This window comes from Apaloderma vittatum, unplaced genomic scaffold (genome assembly GCF_000703405.1).
Source record: "Apaloderma vittatum isolate BGI_N311 unplaced genomic scaffold, ASM70340v1 scaffold12758, whole genome shotgun sequence".
NCBI classification, from domain to species: Eukaryota; Metazoa; Chordata; class Aves; order Trogoniformes; family Trogonidae; genus Apaloderma; species Apaloderma vittatum.
The window spans coordinates 2,242-26,624 of NW_009729112.1; the positions used below are offsets into that span (position 1 = coordinate 2,242).

General features: G+C 40.9%; 1 protein-coding gene across 1 annotated transcript in view; it reads right to left on the reverse strand.

Moving 5' to 3' along the window:
* The window catches only part of LOC104277639 (serine/threonine-protein phosphatase with EF-hands 1-like), a gene marked incomplete at its 3' end in the record, with an annotated part of 22,202 nt that extends 877 nt beyond the window's left edge, over positions 1-21,325 (reverse strand). The window contains exons 1-9 of the mRNA XM_009874336.1: positions 21,262-21,325; positions 17,659-17,786; positions 16,911-16,962; positions 11,048-11,220; positions 9,260-9,374; positions 7,159-7,205; positions 3,108-3,274; positions 1,986-2,022; positions 1,387-1,536 (exon numbers count right to left, since the gene is read on the reverse strand). Coding sequence (XP_009872638.1) covers positions 1,387-1,536; positions 1,986-2,022; positions 3,108-3,274; positions 7,159-7,205; positions 9,260-9,374; positions 11,048-11,220; positions 16,911-16,962; positions 17,659-17,786; positions 21,262-21,325 — 933 coding nt within the window. The remainder of the gene's footprint in view (positions 1-1,386; positions 1,537-1,985; positions 2,023-3,107; positions 3,275-7,158; positions 7,206-9,259; positions 9,375-11,047; positions 11,221-16,910; positions 16,963-17,658; positions 17,787-21,261) is intronic.
* Positions 21,326-24,383: the final 3,058 nt, after the last annotated feature.

Here is a 24,383-nt window from a genome sequence, read left to right on the forward strand (position 1 = left end):
ATTCTATTCTTTACTGAAGAAAAGAACCGATGCAAATCAAAATGCAAACCACTGCGTTATTTCCCCCTGTGCACTGACAGGTATTCAAGACCTCTCAGGTGCTGGCTAATTAAAACAAAACAGTTGGCCTTCAGTGCTGTCACCCTGAGTTGTGGCCCACATGTGTCTCACTAGAGACGCTCTCCTGTGACAGCAACTTTGACCTGTTACTTCTGCATTTCACAGATAATGCATCAGTAACACGCTGAGTCCTGCCTTGGTGAAAGCGTGGGTGGAACTCAGCTTACAGTTAAAACACCTACCTCTGTATTTAGGCATCCAATTTAAGCATACGCTGTAACAGCCAATGCAGCCTAGACTCCAATGTCCAGAAGTATTCATTGTCCTTTTTCACATCTTTAAGAAAGAGATACACCTAACTGTCCCGTAGAGCATTTATCTCTTCATTATTAGAAAACATGAAGATGAGAGAAATAGCTCTAGATTCCACAGACACTAATGACAGGGTATGCAAGGCTGCTTAAGCATCGGTATCCCGTGCCATCTGGGATGCTCTACCATATCTAGGCATTAGCACGAGGTGGGTAGATACAAATCAGACCTAAGGGAGACCAGTGGAGGAGATGTGTGAAGAAGAGGCAGGCAGAGGCCAGAGGGAACATCCGTAGTCTGTGAGGTGCTTCCATGAACAACACTGGAGACCTATGCCTGAGCAACGGTAAGGCCTGGTTCTCGACCAGATCTCCTGGATCTCCATCAGTTATGATGAGTCTCAGCACCTCAGTCACAAGCAGACATCTCAGTTTGGCTGTCCAAATCCCACAGTTTTCCAGCGATTTGCAAGAGCTGTGTTTGCTCACCGTTTCAGAACAAAATAAATGTTTCTGTCTTCTAAATCCCTCGAAAGCAATAGTTTCTATTTTCTCAAGATCGGGTCTTGAAGTTTGATCCTGCTGGGAAGGCTTTCCACAAATGCAAAGCTCAGCTGCTGCCAAGGGAATGCCTCACAGGTGGAGAACGGCCCACACACAATAGATGGCAGGAGCACAGCCCCGGGACAAAAGGCAGTGCTAGAATGATGTGGCTAGATTGATTCCTAAAGTGTTTAGAAATGCCTGAGAATTAAGTACTTTTCATTCTTTCCGGCTAATGCATCATCACTGCAGGAAGGAGGCATCTACAGCAGCCAAACAATTGGCTCCCAACACCTACTGAAACCTTCCTTCCTAAACACTCATTCTGAAGAAAAACAAGACTCATTTTTACCTTATGTGCCTTAAACAGCAGCCATTTCCTCTCCTATGCAAACAACTCGATTTTAGCATTTGTACTGCTGCATTTCTTTAAAGAAAACCAAATTACTCCCACAGGAATGTGATCTCTTACCTTATTTCTCTCAAGTGCATTCAGTAAATCCAAATCCGTGGTGTTTGAAATCCCTCCATGTAGGATAAGAACTTTGCTATCAATTATAGTAGCGAGAGGAAGCCAGCTAAAGACATCTTGTAGAAGACACAAAATTTGTTTGCTGTAGTCCTGTAAAACATACTCTTATATTAGAACTTATTTCTGGCAGATTCTGCTGCTTCTAAGTTTAAGATTTTGCTGAAGTGACCGTCACAGTCTGCAGGAACAGAAGTTCAAGTGACATCCCAAACTGCAACACTGACTAACATGTTCTGACATTTACTTTAGGGCTGTTTCACTGTCTCTGCAGCATTTCATTTTTCTTCCACATTTACCTCTTTTTGTGTTCTTCTGTGGCCTTACGGTTGTTATTTATTTCGTCCCATTGATCTCTCAGTATAAAAAGCTAACACTTCAAATTGTTTTGACAGTTATTCCAAAATAATTTCAACTACATTAACAAAGTAATTCTGTACTACACACAAATAAACTGGTTGGAAGGTTTCTTGTTTACACAGGTTTCATTCTATATGTGCAAGACCACAAAGACAGTATAGAGGAAGGAGGAGGAATCTTACCTTGTACTTCTTCCAGACTTCTTTTGTGAAACCGTATCTGAAAATAGGACAGCATCATGAATGAGTTTTCAGGATCCCCCTTCTGCAGGATTTTCTGCACTACAGTGTTTGCCAGGAGTTTTCTAGCCCTCTTTTTCTCCCACCATTGTGTCATCTCAGTTTAAATGTGATTTCTTCTACTCTATCTCAAGAATTGAGTTAAACTGTTCTTGATCAGGAACAGAATCCACACTAATAATTATTAAGTGGCCTTTTTCCCATCTAAATAAAATGGTTTAGCAATTACCTTTTAGATACTGGAGAGAAATTTCAAAGGAACCTAACTGATGATGGGCAAAAAGTCCCACAAAACCTCCATGGAGTTTTTGTCCTAAATCACCTGTCTTTATTAGACAATGTTGTCTGTCATGATTCTTTTACATGAATCAGAATAGGGTTTGAACATGGGCCTCTAACCCAGGAAAGTTGGCTTAGAATTGTAAGGATTAGGACTGAGTTCTCATGTCTGTGAGATGACTTTGTCTACAAGTCATGCTTTCACTACAGCCAGAGATGCTGGCTGTGCTCACACCCTTGGCAGTGCTGTAGAGCTGAGCACAAACATCTGTATTAGTGAATAGGGTGTCAGCTGTTCCTGCAGTGGGACAGACTGACACCTCTCAACTAACGGCCCCCCACCGGGTAGAAGCCAGGATATTGACCTGTCTCCCATGTTTGGGAAGTGACATCTTAGCCTAAAGTCAAGCGGAATATCAATTCCTGGTGTACCGGTTTCCTTATACTGCACACTGCCATGCTTTTTGCTATACTACAGAAAAAGCCAATGCTTTAACTAAAATATCATCCTTCTGCCTGTCCCCCTTCCTCATATTTGATACCCTGGAAGCTGCACTAAGCCCACTGACTCCAACGGATTGTGATTAGGTCAGAGACAAGACACGACTCCCATGCAATGAGGATGTTCGTTGACCCCCTCACACATCTTGAAGATGCAAAGCTACACCTGAATACCTAATAAAACATTATTTCTGTTTTAGGCTGTCACAGTGGCTAAAGTAGCATTGAAAAGCTCCAACACTTCTAGTGAAGGCCAGATATTGCCTCCCCACCCTTAAAATCTACCTCATGTTCATGATGTAGTCTTCATGGTTTCCTCTATTCAAGTGTAAATTGTTGGGGTAGATAAGAAGAAATGCAAACAGGATTATAAGTATTTCCATAGAATTTTTTCCTCTGTCAACAAAATCACCATTAAAGACGTAACAGTTTTGTTCTGAAGGCAGACCATTCTGCAGAAAGAAACAAAACCAAGTACATTTAGAGACACTGCTATGCTACTGTAATAAAGGAAATAGCATTTAAATGTGATCACATTGTTAGAAAATATGAAAAAAACCCTGTATAACCTAAAATGCAGCATTTCTTTATTTTCACCACTTAGAACAAAACTTCCCTATCAGCCAAACTGTATGAGCCATCAGAGATGACCTCTCTAGCTGTTCTTACGATGCCATCTTGAATCGTTTCCTCCACCTGTTAAATTAAATGGAATGGGACCACGACGAACATTATTCTTGTAATAAAATATGCTTTTTTGTTAATGCAACTGCTGCCAGAAAGTTATGCACTTCCAAATAGAAGTGGTCATTAATTTTGAATGGAGGACAAGAAATCCATGCAAAATTATCTCTTGACACAAATCTGAAGGTTCTCACATTTCTTTACACAGTAAGAAAATGGATTTCATATATTTACTTTGTTTGCAGTGCATGCTTCCAAAACTCCTGAGAAAGACTATAGTCCAGAGGACATAAAATTTTGATACAGAACTCTGAAGAACTTTTTTCCAGTTGCTTTAATCCTGAAAGCACTACTTGAATTTTATTCACATTGCACTTTGCACCCCACCCAGGGCAAACATATATTTGAATGCTCACAGACCTGAGAGGATGTACATACAGGTATTTCTTAACTTATTTTTTTCTGAAGATACAGAGCAATGCTCTATTATGAATGGTGAATTATCAAAAGCTAGTATTGTGAACTGATGGTATGTTTCATTAGATTAGTTATTCACACATCAGTGGGTGCCATCAGCTTACAGGAAGTATAGCAGCAGCTACGTCTAGCCTCATCATTTCCAATCATTAGTATCAGAAATATTATTTCTTTTTTGACTTGCCAGAAAAATGAAATATCAGTTGACATGCACAAGCATTATTAATAGGATATCTATAAAATCACTTGGTTTGGCAGTATTGGAGGACATCCCGCTTCCTGAATATAGCTACTGCTTCAGCGTCCAGCATTTCTCGTGTCCTGTGGCATTTCCCCTTAGCAGGTTTATTGCAGGATGCATCATTTGGTCAGGGACTCAAACGTTTGACTTGAATCCTTTTGGAAATATTTTCTCTGTCCCAACCGGTGTCCCGTGCTGTTATGTCGGCACATAGTACTGAATCCTGGTCCCTTGATTCTCACAGTGGCACAATCCTACTGCTGTAAATACAGTTTGCGTAAGTTTGGCCACAGCCTCTGCCCAGCTCTCTCCAAGTTACCTTGGAAAAGGCCCGTAGTTGCTCTGTGCTCACAACAGTGACGCTTATGAGACTCAGATAATGCAGTGAGTCGTACTGGTGTTAAGGAAGAAGAGAGGGATTTCAGGAGTGGAACAGACAGGAGATCCTCAGAAGTAGCTCCTGGGAAGATGAATTAGTAAAAGCTTTGCCTTAAAACCAATAGGCATGTTAATCACTGGCAGGCTGTCAGTACACCTGCAGCTGCTCTGTAACTGCAGTCCTCGTGGAAAAGCAGACCTACTGAAGCACTCTCCAAACTCCGTAATTCTTGTTTCAAAAAACTTAGCGACGACTCTTAGTTTTGAATGAGAGTTTGTTTTGAACTTCAATGTGACATTTTAGTTTTGTTTTACACTCAATGCAAAGTTCTTATTCTCTTCTCTCTGGTTTTGAACAACAATAAGAGCAAAATGAAATTAAAGGCTGTTGCAGCCTCTGACATGTCAGAGGTGAGCAAAGCACTCTGATGATTAGCCACTTGCTGCTGGGCATCATTACTGTATCTGCTGGGTTAGTGATTAATTAACTTCTGTTCATCATTTGCATTTCCTACAGCTTCGGGCTACTTCTGTCCACAGCATCCATTTAACAATCTAACTTTGCAACACGTAATTTAAAATTCAAAGGTTTCGATGAATTTCAGGAAATGACGTAGTTTAATGGAGATTATTGTGGGGACTTACAAACTGGCAATTGAGAAAACAAGTAATTACCCTAGCCTTGCCCAAATCAGGTTTAAGAATTGCACACTGTTGCAGCCAGCATTGTATCAATAAACTGTAGGTTGCTGACTTCTCTATGTTTGCTGTTTGTAGTTTGTAGAAGTGCCATGATAAAAGTTCCCTGGACAGAGCCTCACACTCAAGGCGCTGAGTCTGCACGGAGGCCTCCAAAACACCCCAGGAGCCATGTCAGCTCTGCGCAGGCCTGAGATCACTTACACTCCTCACGGCACTTTTGGGATTGCACCCTCTTGCTTAAGGTTACGGGTGGCTCATGCCAAGTCAGGGGAAGAAATCCTTTCCAACTGGAACAGGGCTAGGGAAGCAGAAAAAAATGGATCCCAGCGGCTGACTTGGGTTCGCTGCTCGGCTGAGTAAACTGCTCAGAGGGGACATTAATTACTCTGCTATCTCATTTGCTCCTAAATAACTAAGCAGCTCTATCCCGTGCTCTCTGTTTTCTCAACCACTTTGAAATGACAAAATATTTGTCCATTTTATTCAGTTTGGTGGAAGGACTCCCCAAAGAAGCTTAACAGAATGACTGGGGTAAACTCTAGTCCCTGAAGTCAGTGGGAGTTTTGGTTCTGAATTTACTGAAGTCAGGATTTAGTCCTTGCTTAGAGCTTTCTTCTCATTGTAGAATCCACTACAGAGGGCAAAAATAATCCTATCTGTCTACTCCAGAAGAGTAAAATTCAGGCTGATTGCAGTTGTAAATTTAACTGTGTTTGAACATTTATCTTCAAAATAGTTCTTTTTCTCATGCCAGGTCCTGTGTATGACACCAATCTGTACCACAGTCTTACTCCCGTTTCAGAAAGGAAAATTGTCTAATTAAAATAACAGCTAAAAGACTGCAAGCCAAGCACCAGCTAAACTTAAATGATTGATTAATAAGAAAAGCAGAACTCTGCAAAAGTCTGATTATATTTCAGCATGCTTCAGGTGTGCACTTGGGCAAAACAAGTTTCCTTTCAACAAGTGTCAGCTGAACTGTAACAAAATTGAAAGCAGGGGAGGAATTACATCATTTAAACACCTGCTTTAGCTCACTTCAGTCTCCACTCAGTGCAGATGAATGTGTACGGATTAGACACAATTCCTTTCCCCCCCCAGAAAGCTCAATTCAATGCGAATAGCTGCTAAATGAAAGGTGGTGATTCATGCTAAAGAAAAATGTGAAACTAAATATAGGAAATTTCCCACATCTTCAGTTAATATACAATTGTGGAAAAGATAGCCTGGAGCTTACTTTTTTTCATATCAGTAAAAGAGAGCTATGCTTTTTTAAGGTTAAAAAGTGATCAGCTCTTCAAGGATATGTAAAGCCTGCCCAAGGTATTTCCATTTTGTGCAGACTACATGATTGCTTCCAGGACTTAAAAAGCTTTTAAACAGTACTCTTTTTTGGCTCCTTTAAGCAAATAATAATTACAAAAAACTTTGCAGGTATCAATGTCTAAATGATAGCTTCTGCGTTTTTTTTCTGGAGAGCCAAAATTATCCATGGTGTAGTGTTAAATCAGAAACTAAGTTAGCTCCTGATTTTAGACAACTTTAGTCAATACAGAATACAAAACAGTGGCAGCACTTTGGAGACATTTCAAGGAAGCCCTGAAGTTTTGGTTCATGCTCCAGTTCAACATTTGAGAATAGAAAGGTCTCCTGGATCTCCTTCTTCATGGTCAGCAGGAGGATATGGAAAAGGAAAAGCTATGACAAAGACATCATCACATTGTTCCAGGATTTGTGTGTGTGGTATATGCTCACCACACACACAGTTCTAACAGTGATAAATCTATCAGACATAAATACATGTTCTTAACAAGTCATGAAGTGAAAATGCTACATCACAGTTTACCTACTTACCTTGTAGAATATCAGTAAAAGATCATCCAGGTTTCCATGCAAATCTCCTACAGGAAAAAAAGAAATGATCTTCTTAAAAAAAAATAATCTCACAGAGAAGCTAAAAAAATGGAATTATAGAACCGCAATTAGTTAGTCCTAGCAAGTGTTCCTTAGTAATTTGCCTTGTATTATGATTAGTTTCGTTTTAAGGTATATGCTGTAACTTCTTGTGAACTCTGGCAATTAAATACTTAGAAGAGTATACAATTGTCTTGTTTAAAGTTTTTGTCTTTCCAGCTGAATCTTAAAATCAGACCAGCCACGCACCAAAACTTCACTCAGTGAAATGAGAGTAAGATGAACAAAAATATTATGAACATGAAAACCAGGAAAAGTCGCTAAAAGACATTTAGAAACGTGATTGACTTCTGAATACTACCAGGTTTATATTTACAAAGTAGCTCACTGTATGCAGCACAACTGAACATCCATCTGGTTCAGGGCCAGGTTTTGCTTACTGTGGGTGGGATTTGATGAAGAATGTCAAGAACTGTCCATTCTTCCATGCCTCGGTGCTAATGCCACAATGACACATTTGACCCTTTCGGAAAGGTTTCTTTTGGAACAAGCAGGGGGGTTTTCACTCCAACACAAAGGATCACTGCAGCATAGCCCCCCTGTATGTGACAGAATTTTATGCTTAGAGAACCAATCTTCTCATGTCTGTGACTCACCACCACAAAGCTACAGAAGAGTTTCCGAAGTTACGATAACATGCTTTCATCACCAATGACTAGGAAAAGAGAAGTGACATTTTCACCCTCTCTACAAGTTTTCTGCACAACTTTTTATTAATTACGAGCCTGCTGAAGTCAATCTAAGGAATTCTTCAAGCTATGATATATTTTCATCACATATGTGGATGCAAACATTTCACGTGCATATTTAATCTATATTATTAATTTGAAATCAAATTAAAATGGGGAGAGGGATATCTATTTTAGAGAAATCAATATTTTGGATCTATTATGTCTAAAATTGGTCTTTCATCTGCACAGCATCTTTCTGGTTACAAAAGCTATTAGTTTCAATGGCAGGAAAGGGACCACTTTAGTTGCCACTTACATAGTGCAAATGCAATCCAAATATGAGGAAGAACATTTTTCATAGTAGGAACGTGCCATGTAGCAAATAAGTATGAATCTGTGCTTCCTTGGTTTGGAAAGAGGTTTTGTTGGTCTGATTAACAAATTATTGTTTATACAAAACCTCATTTACACAAACCCTTTCCTAGCAATCAAAGTAGGCGCATAACCACATCTAAAGAAGCATGATTTGCTGTGCATGTGTCATAGTACCCTTCGTCATACCACTTTACTACTACACACAGCACACACTGCTCGCTGTCAAGAGTTAATGACACCATTACTGTTTTGCAGCTACTGCGTTCTATGATGAGTCAGGATACTGCATCCCTTTATTCATAATTTACAAAGCGTAACAAAATAGAAGGGCAATGAGCACTTAGTTCGTTAGTTTGTGACACATCGTATCATTCTGTGAGACTAATTTGGTGGTTGTATAAAGACTGATCCATCCTCTTGGGTCCCTTTAGAAATGAGGGTTTATTATAATTTCAATTTATTCTAGATAGTCATGCTGTCAATGAAAGGTCTTGTTTGCCACTCCTATAAAGCCCTCATTAAAATTATTACTGAGTAAATTATGATGATAAAGTCTTTTTCTCAGCAAGAGGAGAAAGTGGTGAGACTTGCAGCCCGTGATCAAAATACTTGGTGGCATTTTAGAGAAGGAAGTGAAGGAATATTTAAGCTACACTGCAGTGTTAGTTGAATTAATTCTGACTCATTCAGAAATGTTTAATGGGAAAAGGAAACAGGAGGTTAGGGACTTTCTTAAAATATACTTAATGTGACTCAGGAATGTTTTTTGTTTGTTTCCAGTTCATGCATTTGTGGGGAAATAAACAAACAAACAAATTTTAAAAAGCATTGAGAACATTCTTGTAATGGCAACATTTGGAAATGGCTGTATCATTCTCTAGCCACTTAGAATATCAGCCCACAGCCCAAAAGGGTTATCGTTTCTGGCACCTTACCACAGACAGTTATCTCCTTGGAGTACGAAGTTGAAAGACGGGTAATATTTGGCAATTCTTTGAGAACCCTCCTGGTTTCACACAGTAGCTGCATTACATAGCGGGCATGAAGCATCTGTGAGAACGATGTGCAGGGAGAAAACGAAGACTTATTAGAAGGAGCAACATGTCTGTCTGCTTTATTAATATCAGATATGTATTGCCAAGATTATTTATACTACAGACCTCCAGACATGATTACAGGCTGCATAGCTTAGTGCTGGGCATTAGGAGTGTTCATAGCTTTGCATCTGCTACCTAGTAAATGGATAGAGAGCCCTTAAACTTGCTTTACAGGTCTACCCATTTCATTTCTAGTGTACTGCTTCTACTCTTCCCATCTACAGAAAGGGTAAGAGACTGAGTTATACAGCACTCTGCATCATAGTGTAAGGTCATCTGTTCAGAGCAACTGTGGAAAATAAAAAGACATAGTTCTAGCTGTGAGCAAAAAAGAAAAATATAAAAGCAGACCAGCTGAAAAAACCCTGAAGATCATAAATGGTACTTCACCTAATTGCAAAAATAATGAGAGGGAAACTCTAGCAAAGGCTGGCTTCGCAAGAGTTATCTTCCTGTTCTCTGTGAAGATGTTATGACATGCAGCATTAAATCTTCTAGTCTTCTCTGCTAATGGTTTTTGTGAAAATTTTGTCAGTTGGTGATTTCTAAGGCTTTTAATTCGAACACAGCTCTGAGGAAGCTTGGTAGAGGAGACACAAAAGCTACAGACTGACTTTTCAGGACTCATATTTTTAAAACAAACAAAAAAGGTAAATTATATATAATCATTCCCTTAATAAAATGCCAACTATAGTAAGAGAAGAAAAAGATGGCACTAAGGTGAAGTCTATGTGGGGTCATTTGTTATGTGCTTTGTCATTTCCTACTTTTAAAACTGGCCTCCACAGAAAATTACAGAAAAAGTAATACTACCATTATTTAGTAAATTAAAGTGCAAGAGAGACCCTTATCCTTTATATAGAGTATATTGTTTAGCACAAATGACCACAAGTTCAAATAAAGATGTGCCATGTAATATCCCCCTGCCCATCCTCCTCTTGTCAGAGGGCAACAAAGGAGCTTGCTCAGGAACAGAGAGAATCAGTAACAGCTGTCTCAGTGCCTTGGCAGCCACAGACAACAAGCTTCTGAGATTTGTGCTGTTGCCTTGTTCTGCCACATTAGTGATGCGTTATATTCACTCTTCCATTATGGTGGAATCTTGCACACCAGAATGAGGTGATTAACCCTTAAATCTCAATTCCTCTAAAACAAATGAGGTGTGGGACAAAAAACAGAGGGCCACACAAGGTAACTACTTCCCAGGTTATCTTAGGACACCTTACCCACTCCTGTGCCCTCAGTGATAACCTCTGCCTTGCAGCTGCTAAGGGTTCCCCTTTCACCATCGCTGCAATCTCAGTGCTAGGTCCCCACTAGCCCCTGCCTCTCCCCGGTGCTGGCTCTGGTGGTCACACAGTGAATCAGATCTGAGAACTGATCTGGCTGAGGACTGACTGCTCTTGAATTTGTTGTCTTAGCTTCTAGCCAGATCGCCTTCTCGGGACAGCTCACCATGTACCTCTGTGATCACATGAGGCTACCAGGAAAGGGTAATGGGATGGAAAGAAAGGGTGAAAACACCTCCTTGGGCACCAGCTTAGCCTTACAGGGGATTCAACTGATTGTGGAGCTACAACTCAATAGAGATGTAAAATAAATGAAATCAAACTAGGTGCAACTTACCTGTTCATTCCTGAAAGCATGAAGAAGAGCATTGGCATCTTCAACAGTAAGGGGGAATGAGAGTCGTGGTCCATAATAAGAGTCCGGAACATCAATCTTCTTTTCAAATTCTGTTAAACATAAGCCTTCATCCACAGCTTCAGAAGCACCAGGGCTGGCAATAATGTGAGAAACTGGAACAGGAGGGAGGAAAACTCATAATATAGAAACTCCATCAGACCCCCCTAGGGCCATAACATGAACAGAGCAGGTTGAATGTAACTGATGCTTTACTTGCTGCAGTATTTCAATGGGTAACTCCTGCCTTGCATAGTGAGTGGAAGAGGCCCAGGTCTCTCCAGATTGTTTCACAATACTAAAAAATCAAGCAAACCCAAAAAACAAGCAGAAACCAAAAAACAAAAAAACAAACATAAACTCTATCTCAACAGTCAGCAGGCGTAGTTAAGATGCAAAACATTTTGTACTGAAGTTGTCACAGGTAATGAGAAACATAACCTGTTACAGACTTTCTTCTCCTTCCCCTACATGGTAAGGAGATTCAAAAGTCATGGCTGATCATTCAGTAACCATCACCTTTTTAAAGTTCAATATTACACTTTTAATACAGGTTTTAAAGATTCACTTGTATTGCTTTTATTTTCTACATAAAATTTTTAGGCTAAATACCAGCAGGTCAATGAGTATTTAAACAGTCATCAACAAAATCCTATTTATTCACACTGGATTGCAAAGCCCTCCTTTCTGATACAACTAAGAGACAACCGCAGCTTTTGGTTGGCTGCCATAAAATTGCTGAATGAAATAAAATAAATAAAAACATAGTGGTAAAAGTTGAGCATAGCTTCAGATGTTCCTGGAACACAACAAAAGCAGGAATATTGCTAAATGCTTCAACATTTTCTTGACATACCCCTGAAATGTAACTGAGTGAACAACAGACTTCAGTGTTTTCTTGCAGATTGTCTTTATCATGTATTATTCTAAAAGAGAGAACCAGATCCTAGAGAACCCTGTTCTGGCAGCTGCTATTGCAGATTTGCTTTTGTGAGGCGACAGCTGTAAACATTTTTTGCTGGGCTACAGGTAAGTTTTCTGTAACCTTGATTAGATGCAACTGGAAAAAAGAGTATTATTTATTGATGGAGGAATACCTATAGTTATACCTCAAAACTCAGAGCAGGCAAAACTAGCACATGACCTCATAAAATATGAGATCATAAAGGCCAACTCTTCTTGTAACTGGATAAAATATTAGAGAAATAAATACATAAAATTAGAGAAATATTAGAGAAAAAAATTTAGAGAAATTAGAGAAATAAATACGTATTAGAGAAATTAATATCAGAGAAATAAATATTATTAGAGAAATAAATACATAAGAATATACTTTTTATCAGCTCTTCTGCTGTGAGCTGATTAGCACAGTCAGCATACAGCCATGTAAATGGATTAAGGCATCAAGTAACAGCAAGGTGCTCAAGGTGCACTGTTTCCACCAAGTGCAGTCTGATTTGCAGCCTTTCACCACGGTTACAGCTTTGTCTTGCTGGACACCACGATACCACCCATGGACTGAAACTGCTAGCTCCCACATACTGATCAGAAACGCACATCGGCACCAAGCCTTGTCCCAGCTCCGGCAGCAAGTCTCTTCCTCGTAGCCTCGCTTCCTTTTTGGCATATGCCCAGGCTGGGAAACGCAATCTCCTTCCCTGTAGGGCTTATCTTTGCAAAGTACACCCCATTTTCCACTTCTGGATGAGTTGTCAGAAGCCAGTCACACTCATTAGCCTTAGAGTGCACTTATGTCTCCTCAGGCAGTCTTTCAGCTGGATTTTAAGGCTCCTTCCCGCACAGGATGACTGTCTTGTCTCGGAAATGGATGCCCCAATGCAGCCTGGGGATTAGTGTGCTGGACAAGGAGTACCCCGGCTCACCGCAAGCCCCCTGCAGGACTAATTCTGGAGGATTCAGCACCTCTCTAATTTTAGTCATCTTCTGGCCAAAGCTGTCAAGGCTCTTTCAGTCCACATGGAAAGACAGGGACGAAAACTTTTGGCACGCTTATTTTGGGCACGTGTCTTAAGACAGAGATACCCTCTGCCTGCTTCTGCATCTCTCCACTGACTACAGGGAGCACAAGGAATGACCTGCTTTGTACTCTGAAACCAGAGGTCTAGTCCAAGCTCAGGGAGTTGAGGCTTCATTATCAGCAGACCCCCATACAACTACCCTACAGGACAATGTTAAACACAAAAGCCCAGAGCTACATGAAGTCAGTCTGGCCTGAGAAAGTCCAGGGACTCAGTTCTCTTGAAAAGACCACCTCGGCCTGGGAGCTTTTTAAGGTAAGTCCAAGGTGCCACTGCCAAGGATGCACTCATTATTGCGGTAACAGGCAATCAGTGACTTCTGCAGATCTGAAATAAACTTTTTGTTCTGTCACCATCCATGCGCCTTCAGACTAACCACTGGGGTACCTGAGAGAACCTCTGACTCCCGTGGAGTGCTCTTACATCTGCTAGATACTGATCCCCAGCCATCAGGTGAGCTAGATGGACCTTGAGCCCACCAAGAGGATGAAAATTTCATAACTCTCCAAATTTACTCCTGCAATCTGTTCCTGGCTGTGACTTATTCCACACTGCAAGAATCACTCTATACAAAAAGCCTTGGAACAGTGTGAATGCTGTAAGGGAGGCATCATGGGGAATGAAACTTCAGAAAACAGCAATTTTTTCGGTTGCCTTTTGAAGGAAGGCTCTAAGAGGTGTGGCTCCTGTGGTGACCTTGAGAGGCACAGCCAGGGGTGCCTCGGACTTCCAATTCCATTACTTTGCCAGAACACGTTTGCAGCCTTCTTACCTTCCATGCACTCACAAAAGAATGAGTAAATGGTTCACCTTTTGCTGGAAAAGCAGTTTCCAGTTTTCTCTGACCAGAGATCTTCTCACTGAAAGGCTGAGTAGGCATGCAAATTTTTTTCCAAAGGGAAGGAAAGAAGTGTAAGGTGAAAAAGGTTTTAATTCTTACATCCTACAAACCCTTGGAAAACAGCCTTTAATCAGAAGCAAAACTAGACGCACATCTATACAATATCCCAATCACAACTTAAACTGCACTGATATCTTAAGCAGGATGAAAGGATGAAAGAGCTTCAGTGTACAACAGATAAACAATCAAAAGCACTACTGTGTTAATGAGATTATGGCTGCTTTCTTTTTTTATAAAACTTATTCTGAAAAAGCAGATTTAAAAGAGGAAAGTGACAAGATGGATAGTGGAGTCTAAGCAGTTTATAATATAAGGAAAAATACAGATCATAAAATCTTCTGGTAGCTTTCTCATCACGTACTGAGAAGAAGAGGCAACCTATTCTCTGGTAAGAACATTACATACTATCTTCTTGAAGAGGGCTTTTGAACCATTGCTATCACTCTAATTTAAGTGAGCACACACTGATGAAAAAAAAGGCAGAGCATCATAGGGTTTAGAAAATGCTTGGGAATAGCAAAGCCGATTTGAAGCCTCTCTTATGCTTACACTCACCATGGCTCACATGTTAAGACCATGATTCAGCAGAATTGGAAGCAGTTCATTAAGAGTCACCCTATTCAGCACTGATTTTACTTAAATCAGTGGGGCTAACATGGGTGCTGCAAAGGTCACTGAGAGGGGCAAGCAGTCAAGAGCTTGAAGTAAAGAATGCACATATCAATAGCTGGACAAACATAACCACAACCACACAACATTACAACACAAATTTGATATACAATTTCTCAAAAAACCCCTAAGTCAGCTCCTTCGCACAGGTGGCCTCGGCCATCTCTATTAAACATGTACCTTAAGGAATTTTTCTGTTGTTTTGGGTTTGGGTATCTGTAACATGGGGAGCTAGAAAGGGGAAAAATAACAAACCAAGACAAAGTCTTTGGAGTAGTTATCAAGTCCTAGCAACTTCAATGTTTACTGATAAGAGATTCAAAGGAAGGACACAATCTCTTTCAGTGGTGCTCAGCATTAGAACGAGAAATAATGGGTTAGAACACAGAAGTTCCACCTCAACATGAGGAGAAATTTCTTTACTGTGAGGGTGACAGAGCCCTGGCACAGGCTGCCCAGAGAGGTTGTGGAGTCTCCTTCTCTGGAGATATTCAAAACCCACCTGGATGCGTTCCTGTGTGACCTACTGTAGGTGATCCTGCTCTGGCAGGGGGGCTGGACTAGATGATCTTTTGAGGTCCCTTTCAACCCCGATCATTCTATGATTCTATGATTCCATGGTTCAATGATTCTATGATTAAGTGAGCAAGACAAAAGGGAGCTTTACCATAAACCACACCCTTTACCGTGTTTCAGCCTTAACCACATCCACAACTTCCAATATCTGCAAGATGAAGAAACAGGTAACCCACGCAGTGGTGATGAGGGGCAGCCCATGCTACCGTCTATGCTGCCTTGTGCACAGGTGGGGCCTGGATCTCCACCTGCCCATGAACAGCCTGGGTACGGCATAGTGCACTCTGTACCAGCCCTGCCCTGAGCCCCAGCAAGTCACCTCACCTGTGTTCCTTCTATCAATAGACACAGTTAATGAAGGCGGATAAAACATATCTAAACTAAGCACCCGTACAATTCCCTTTTAACTTGTAACAAAAATAGATACTGACACTATTTTTCCCAATCTCAGACCTAGCACTACTGTTTTCTTTCTCAGGTGGAAAGGCTGAAGTGAGGTGTGCTGTCAGAATGTAGAAGAGGTAGATGAAGTGAGCAGTGCCCACTTTTCTTTAAGTTTGCCAATTTCTTCCCAGGAAGTTAAATGACTAAAGCAGATTTTTTTTTGCAGAACACAGTGGTAATAGAAAAAATCAAAGTATCATCCACCCTGGCTTTGGAGCACAAACATAATTTCTTTTTTTTGCAGAGCACAGAGAGCATTAAGCCCTCTAAAGTATTTAAGAGGGGAAAATTGCCATTTCTAATGGTTGTCATTAGAACACTGAACCACTTACGTTTTTGATGGTGGTTTTATCCTGTTATCGAAGTGTCTTGTGCAAATTTTAACTGGAATAACCCACGGCTAGACCAGATGGAAGAGGAAGGACATTCTCTTGTAATTCAATAAGAAAGCAACAGCCTCCTTTTTAACTCTGCTGGGATTAGATCTATTCTCAATTTGTTTAGGGAAGTCATGTTTGGTTTGTGAATTTAGGAATCATTTTCAATCTGTTCTTCTTTTGAGATTGACCTCAAAAGTAAGTTTTGTCCAAGGATTCCAAAATACTTCAAAAATTAAAGGTTATTCTTTTAATAACTTGAGCCTTAATTGAGATAGTTTCTAAAGGTTTTTTTTCTGGAAGTTTGAATTTATTGCATTTTTAATCATTCACATACTGATAGATGTTTTGCAGTGAAATCTGGAACAAATAAAATTAAAAAGTGGTCCAAAACTGTTTCAGGGAAAAAAAAAATAAAAAGACAAAGATGAGTAACCTCTTTGAACTCAAGCTCTTGACTACACCTGCCCTAAACCAACTAGACAGTCTTTCTGAATAATCACATGCTGTAGTTTAAGAAAACATGCATAGAAAGCTGTGAAAATTAGAGTCAGTAAGATTCCCATGAGAACAGCTTAAAGGCAGTAACGTATAAGAAAGCACTCTGAACACCTCTGAGTATTCTCCTAAGGACAACAGAGTCAACACTTAGAGGAGAAAATTCTCACTATAGTATTGGGGAAATCAAAACTCAGCCCCTGCTGAGTACCATAAGCCGTAAACATCACATTGACAATTAACTTTCCTCACATGAGGTTCTTCAAACAGAATCTCCACATTACTTTGCTTTTTGTGCTTACCTGAATCAGGATGAGTGCAGTGATCCAACATGAATGTAAAAAAGTTGGATAGCTGAGTAAAGAAAAGAAAAGAACAAACACACACTGATCAGTTTAGGGGATCTTACAAGCATTAACTGTATGTTCCCATAGCATCAGCCTGCAATAATGACACAACTTGTGTCCTACTACAAAAATGCCTTACTCCTTTCCTTGTGCTATCAATTAGCAGATTGACACTATATGAATACATATAAAGTTCCTGGGCTGTTTCAACGCTGCTGACATTTTTGGATGTAATTCATCTCGCCCATCATCCATACTATTTGCCTAGACTTCCTTTGTAGTCAACAGAAAGATACTGCTACAATTTATGGAATTGACTTTGGACACTGATGCTAGGATGAACAGAAAGCCCTAGAAGTTCCTAATTCCCTGTATTGACCCTAAAGGAAGCCTGGGCTGACCTGCTGAGACACAGGTATCTCTGTAGCACGTATCTTGCCTCACAGACACAGTTAAGATCACCCATAGTGGGATGACCTGCAATCCTTGGCTCACAGAGCTGTGCTACATGAACTTCTAACTTAGGTATGGTTGTACAGGCAGAATGTTGTCCTGCTACTTACACAGGACAAGTTCATGTGTGAGGCAGGGAAGTGGTTTTATTATACAGGGAGAAATAACCCGATACCCATTTCGTTTGTGCAACTTCAATCCTCTGGGGATAACACAACTGCCTGTACAGGAAGAACTGAAGATTACAAACCTGTAGTTGATCTTGCTCATCAGCATATTCGATTGACTGAAAGATACTCAGAGCATAGCGGCGCCTCATCTCTATCCGGGCCTTTGTAAAGCGGTACCAGTTCTGGATGAGGATAGCAGCTCTAATGACTGTCAAAACAGAAGGCAATGGAGTACACATGGATGTAGACAATGGAAACACACATGCTGCTTTTGCACTTTAAGAAGTTGTGTCTACTATTGTCCCAGTCTGGAAAGCTGCTGGGAACTTCACTTAAAACCACCAAGACTGCAGCCCAGAGTGAAGGCCCTGCTGCCTACAGGCCCCAGTCATGCCACAAACAGATCACATTCCCTTAGCTGCTCAGATAAAAGTGTATCAAGCAGAACAACATCTGGTGGCACAAAGAAGTTCTGGAGCGGGCACTGTCCTGTGGGGAGAGCTCCTCACTATGTCAAGCCGTTGGTGTTGCATGAAGAGTGGTCACCAGTGAGAGCTGTACAGGAGGACAGCAGCTCCAGGAGCTGATGCCCATTTGATCCCTCCCCACCATGCTAATTCCTCCTGTTACTCCCAGTACCCAAAGGACAGCAGCTCTAAGGAGCTGGGGTGTGAAACAGGGGCAGCAGTAGCACTGGCAGCAGGCAGATGGGAGGAGAGGCAGGCAGGTGTGCCTTCAGCATCACAGATGATCACTGCAGCTCAGATAAACCTGGAGGGAAGAGTGAAAGCAGAAGACTCGAGGGGCTTTGCTCAGCCTGAAATAATCATGAGCCTAGGAGAAGAGGAACAGATGAGCTCAGTTTATCTTTTGCTGTTTCACAGAGCTGTGACTCTCTAATGCTTTAAGGGTGCTTATCAGAAAGATCAACTGACTTTGAGAAAAGCATTCCTCGGTCACTTGCTAACTGCTTTTTTAAGATGAGCTAGAGAGGAATAAATGCACATTTCAGATAATTATGGCATATGTAAGTATAAATTTATCATCCAGAGGAGGACATCATTTACTATACCAAATCAGAACAAAATGCAACTACTGTCTTGAAGATCAAGCAGTTGAAATAATGGCAAATTCAAAGCTAGTCATTTGCTTAAATCATGGTCAGAAGAGGACTCTGTATGAACATGCTTAGCCCTACAGAGCACTAACAGAGGCAGTCAAGAGGCGTTACACTCAACACTGCATAACAGTGAGAGGAAGACAGAGTACAGGAGTATTGGATCCTACACTTTTCCCAACACAATCCCATCACCACCACCACATTCTTGCCTGGCAACAAAAAATAGAATAAGGTAGGAGGCTGCTCTCAAGAGATGTCACATTCACTCACTTAAAAGTGAACATAATTCTTTCTTGGCTGGTTCCTTACCTCTTTTTCCTTGTACTCTCAACAGGATACCAGTAATAAGTAGACAGGGCCAGAAATGTAAGGCCTTTGCCTCCAGCCCTGCAGCTAACACCTCACTTCAAGGAGTTTCATAAGGAACTCAACCCTGAATAGCTCCACATAAGACACACAAAAGAAGTCTTTAGTCTTCAGATCTTGGGGGAACAAGTCAAAGCAGCTGCAGGACAACTCTGTTGAAGGTACAAGGACCAAAGGAATATACTGATCTTAGCTGCTGAAACTCCCAAGGACTAGAGCTAATTTCTGAGCAGATGAACAGATGAGGAGATGCATGGAAACAACATTGAGTCAAAATTCTCCCAAATTCCAGTTTTTGACACAAACATCACCGAACAGCACTACAAACTCATGAAAAAAACACCAAAAAAAGGAAACTAAACCCTATATTGCATCTATCCTAGGAAAATCCTCCTGCCTGAAAGAAATGTAATCCTGACTAAGAGCATCCTTCAAAACTTACATGAACTCTAAGATCTCTCTTAATTTCTGTTGTTTCCGGAATTTACCACCACCGTAGACCTGAAAGCCTGATAGATCACAGCAAGGCTGTCATCAGCCTTTCTGTTTAGAGTACCTAAGGGGCAAAGCACAGTCACCAGGACAGAAACTGATTTCCAGCATTAGAATCATTAAACTTTCCACTAAAGCCCCCATGGCTTGCTTAATGGTCCTGAGCACTGAACACGGCACAGTTCCACTGGTATCACATAAAACAGATATATATCAACCACTATGGTTAATGTTGCAAATCTAATGGAATATTTCCTGTATTTTTTTTTATTGTACTTATTGCAGTGCTGTTATTCTCAGGACTGGATCAGAAAATAATTTCACACTATGCTAAATTGCATCTGTAAAAGAAATTATAAGCTGCAAAAGGTCTCTACACCAGCAAGCACCTCTTAAATTCATGTTATTAATGCACTAGAGGGATGTACAGCCTCAGGCTGCAGATAGAATCATGATTCAGCATCATTTGACTACTGCTGAAGTGCAGAGAAAATACCACCCAGCAACTGGAGAGGACAAAATATTGTTAAACAAGCACACAGAATCATAAGCCAACTTTGGGGTAGCGAAGCCTGGCTCCACACCAAAGTGTATTGATGGTTGTAGACTAAGAAAGAGTACATCTCCTCACGCCTGCTCCAAGTTTTTGCACCCTCAAAAATATTCCAAACTAACTCATTTCCGAGACCTTGCAAGATACAAATATGCATGGCATGAAAACCCAAAGAGGAAGGACCACTTCCCAGTTACAGGTAGGTCTTGGACTCCAGATGTCTCAATTCTGCTTCCACTGATGATGCTTTGATAGTCAAGTGTGTAGGCAAAGCTGAGAGCTACCCTTAAACCAGTCAGCTTGGATCCCTGAAGCCATGACTAAGTGCTCCTGCTTCTTAGTCACCAGTTTTCTGTGACCTGTGTCCTGGCCTGGTAGCCAAAAAGAAGTCTCCTTTTCAACCATGGTTGTTCAGCATAATAATCTCGTGCTATGTTACAGTGCTATGTAACTTGGCTCTTGCCAGACCTGTAAATTGCATTTTAAAGAAAAACCTTGAGAGAGAACACAAAGGGTCTGAACAAAGGCCTGAGCCAATCCTAGAACCCACCTGCTTGTGCAAAGCCTGGTGTGTTCATACCAGGGTGTAGTATGATTAAAAGCAGCGGGATGATGCACTAGTTTTTTTAATGAACATTTAACTAGGCATCATGGAGACTTTCAGCTGACAGCCTCAGTGACTGTCAGGAAGAATTTCAGGCCAGGCTCTTGGTATGGCAGAAAACTGATTCTGAGAGTTATTGCAATAGCTCTGCTTTATTACACTTTTTTCATAATAGAGGTCACCCAGAAGCAGGGAAACTAGGGCAGCTTGCCCAGGAATCCTGTGTTGTGAGAGGCCGTTAAAAAGTCCCCCTTGATTCCTTACCTCACACACTATGCCAGTGACAGATTGAGCACAGAAAAATCTGAAATATAGCTTCTGTCCCAGAGGATGTGAAGCTTTTGCAACTCCACCTGTAGATGTTAGGGGTGGTCTACAGTTGCCTCTGATTTCGGGCAGCAACTAAAAGCTACGCACTCTTTTAAAAAGAAGAAAATATTTTTCTCTGAAGTAGTTTGACAATAGGACTGAAGGGAAACATTACCTTGCAAACTTTTGGTGTTAGAGAGAGAACCACCACTGACCCCGAAGACAAAAGCGGTACTCACCTTTCTCTGACCTTCTGTCAGGTACAGAACTGCTGCACCCCATGGTTCCAATGATGCTACCCATCAGATTTAATTGCTGATGATGCGAAGCATGTTTCTCTCAGCCGTTAGCCTTACACACATTTCCTGTGTTGTTCCGTCAGTGCTGAGGATTATACACCTCTGAGCTCCTGGGCTCTTCCTAGAGCTCCTAGCAGGGAGAGGATTGGGAGGGAGGAAGATGAGGAGTGGAAAAAAAAAAAAAAAAGTGTTTGACAACACAGAATCTAAAGTACCTACTGCTCATAACAAATGAGTATACAACACATCCTACATGAACTGGACCCAATGAACCATACTAGGTTTCTTTTTCACATCTGATTACTATCAGCTTGCATTCAAGACAGACGAACTCAGTAATTAATATAGTTTACTCCTTACGTATTAGCTGGAAGTTAATGTGTGCCAGTGATTTCTTACCCTGAAGAACTGAAAGCCTTACTAGTAGGGACGAAGGACTACAGAGGCATGTTACTCTTCATTCTTGTGATCTGAAAATCAGAACTGCAGAATTTCAAGGACTTTAAATTACAACTGATACTACTGCTATAAAAAAAATAAAATAAAATAAAAATTTCAGCCCTCTTAACACTATTGAGCTGAATATGTGCCCTACCACCCCATTTTATCACTTCATCCCTCAGTATCACCACCATCAGACCTACAAGAAAAGATAGTGCCATAGAAAATTGCTTCATTATCAGATTTCATTTAAATAAAACATTCCATTTTCTGTTGCATTTCTGCTAAAACATTCTCAATAAAAGATTTGGTTTCATTAAATAAATGAACAAAGTACATTTTGCAGTGTGGCCTTTTGGGTTTGTCTCCTGGCACTTGCTCAGCTCTTCACTAAATGGTATCATTCACTAATGCAATGCACTTCCTAATCAACAAGCTCAAATGAATACAATTCCTCTGAGACACCAAATGGGTTAATTTCTAAGTAACAAGAAAGTCACTGATGCTCTTAGAGAGACTGAACTTTGGTTTAGCTAAATATTTCCTATGTGATCACACCTTTCTCTCTCTCACTGTCCTCAGGGATACACTAATTTTCAGGCAATCAGTGCCTTTGACAACATCTGGTATAGCACTGGTATACCTAATAGCTCAAATTTGTCTTCCCTCCAAACAACTGTTGTTCGCCTGAGTACCACCTCACTTGACCTCTTAGGAGAATCTCAAGTCTTTACTAACCTGTCTCAAACCAGCCAGCCACGACTTGAATCTGAAGACTAGGACCTATAACAAAATGGAGGTTGCAGTCTGAGTCCTACTGCAGCAAGACTATCTTCATTAAAGCGATCAGCAGGTACCTAGCAACTGGGAGCCCCAAACAGAACTGTCACAACTCCCAGGACTCTGCCCAAGTGACAGCAGACAATGGGCTGACCTAAAAAACAGGGATCTGAATCACTATCGCACCCTACTTTCACCAACTTAAGCTTTTCTCCCAGTCATGCCCTGGTAGAACCTCTAAATCTACGAACTTCTAGCACCTGCTCGAGCAAAGAAATAAAAAGGATAGGCACAAATGGGCAGAAATTTTATGGTGAATGAGCCCTGAAACATACACTCAAAGCTTGGAGGAAAACTTGCACAAATATAGAGTAGTCCAGGGGAATAATCATCACTTTCAGTCTCAAATATCTGCATCCTAAAATGGACATAGTGAACATTCAAACTACTACCCTATTTCCTGATGGCTTCTCAGCCATCTGGGCCACCAGTCTGCATGTCCAGACTCCAAACCAGCCACACCTGTTGAAGACTCAGGCAAGCTGGGTCTCCACTCAGGCCCAGCAAATTCACTTTCTGTCCTTGTCTGACTAAAGAACCATGAAGAAAGGGAACAAGCTACCACGGAAAGAGCCAGTGCCCCCTCCAGGCCAAGGCTTTTCATTGCTCCTAACTGAGCCACTCCAACGGAAGAAATTTCTCCCAACCCTCAGGTGTGTTGGTTCAAGCCAACTCCTGCTTCATGCCAAACCCTGCTTTCCTGGGCAAAGGTGTAGAAAAATACCATAGCAAAGGCCATGAAGCCCTTCCATGGGGAAGAAAGTTGAAACCCAAGCATTTAAAACAAGAGTAATTTCTGTGAGTCATTTACTTTGCAGTGTAGCAATGTCTCATAAAGAATCATTTGCCATTACAAAATTCTCCTGAATACCAACTGATGGAATGGAAAGCTGGGCAATTAACAAGGTATTGAAAAAGGCTTCAGAGATACAAGGTAGCTGGATGAGAATTTGGGACATTATGCTGTGCTAGCATTCTGGACACTGATTTACTCTTACGAGAGAATCTGTCATGTTCACTAAAAAGCAGGCAGTAATTCAATTTCTACAAGCTGGTGATCTGAAACCAGTTTTAGATGTAAGTCCAAGAAATTGCTACATTTTTCTCAGTTCAGCAAAAAGGCAATTTCATGATGGGCAGGCACTAAATTCATGGTCCATCCACTGAAGCAAAATAAAACGCCATTCCAACCATGCCAACAGACATGCACCAACCTACGCCAGAGTGGCACGTGCTTCTCTTTTTCAGGATAGGAGTCACAGAAGATTACACTGCAGCAAGTGCTCAGAAATTTGGGGTTCATAATCTGAGCTGTCAAGAACCTGATTTACAGATATAATGAATCAGCACCATTTGATCTGGATGTAATAGGTGCTGCTCAAAATCAATCATGCCTCCACTTTCTCAGTCACATAAAGACCAGCCTGCCTGAGGAATAATGGAAATCTTGTAAAGATTTATAGCGAGCTTTTAATGAAATCATGCTGCAGGTTCTTTGGGCAGAGAGACATTCTTTCAAGCATACCTTATCTTTTAAAATTAGATGAGCTGTGCTACTGACAGACAAGTGTAAACTAGGTCAAGCCTGAGGATATGGACGCCATATAAATAAGAGCCACTAGGCTTAACTTCTTATTCTTGCTTTATTCCATCCGTTTCTTACCTTTGACAAACAATGAAAAGCTCCTCCTTTTACTTTTTTTTGGGAAGGGATTTCCACAATTACGCTACTTCCACTACAAGTTGTTTCAACAGCTACCTCCAGCAACATGCCTACTTTC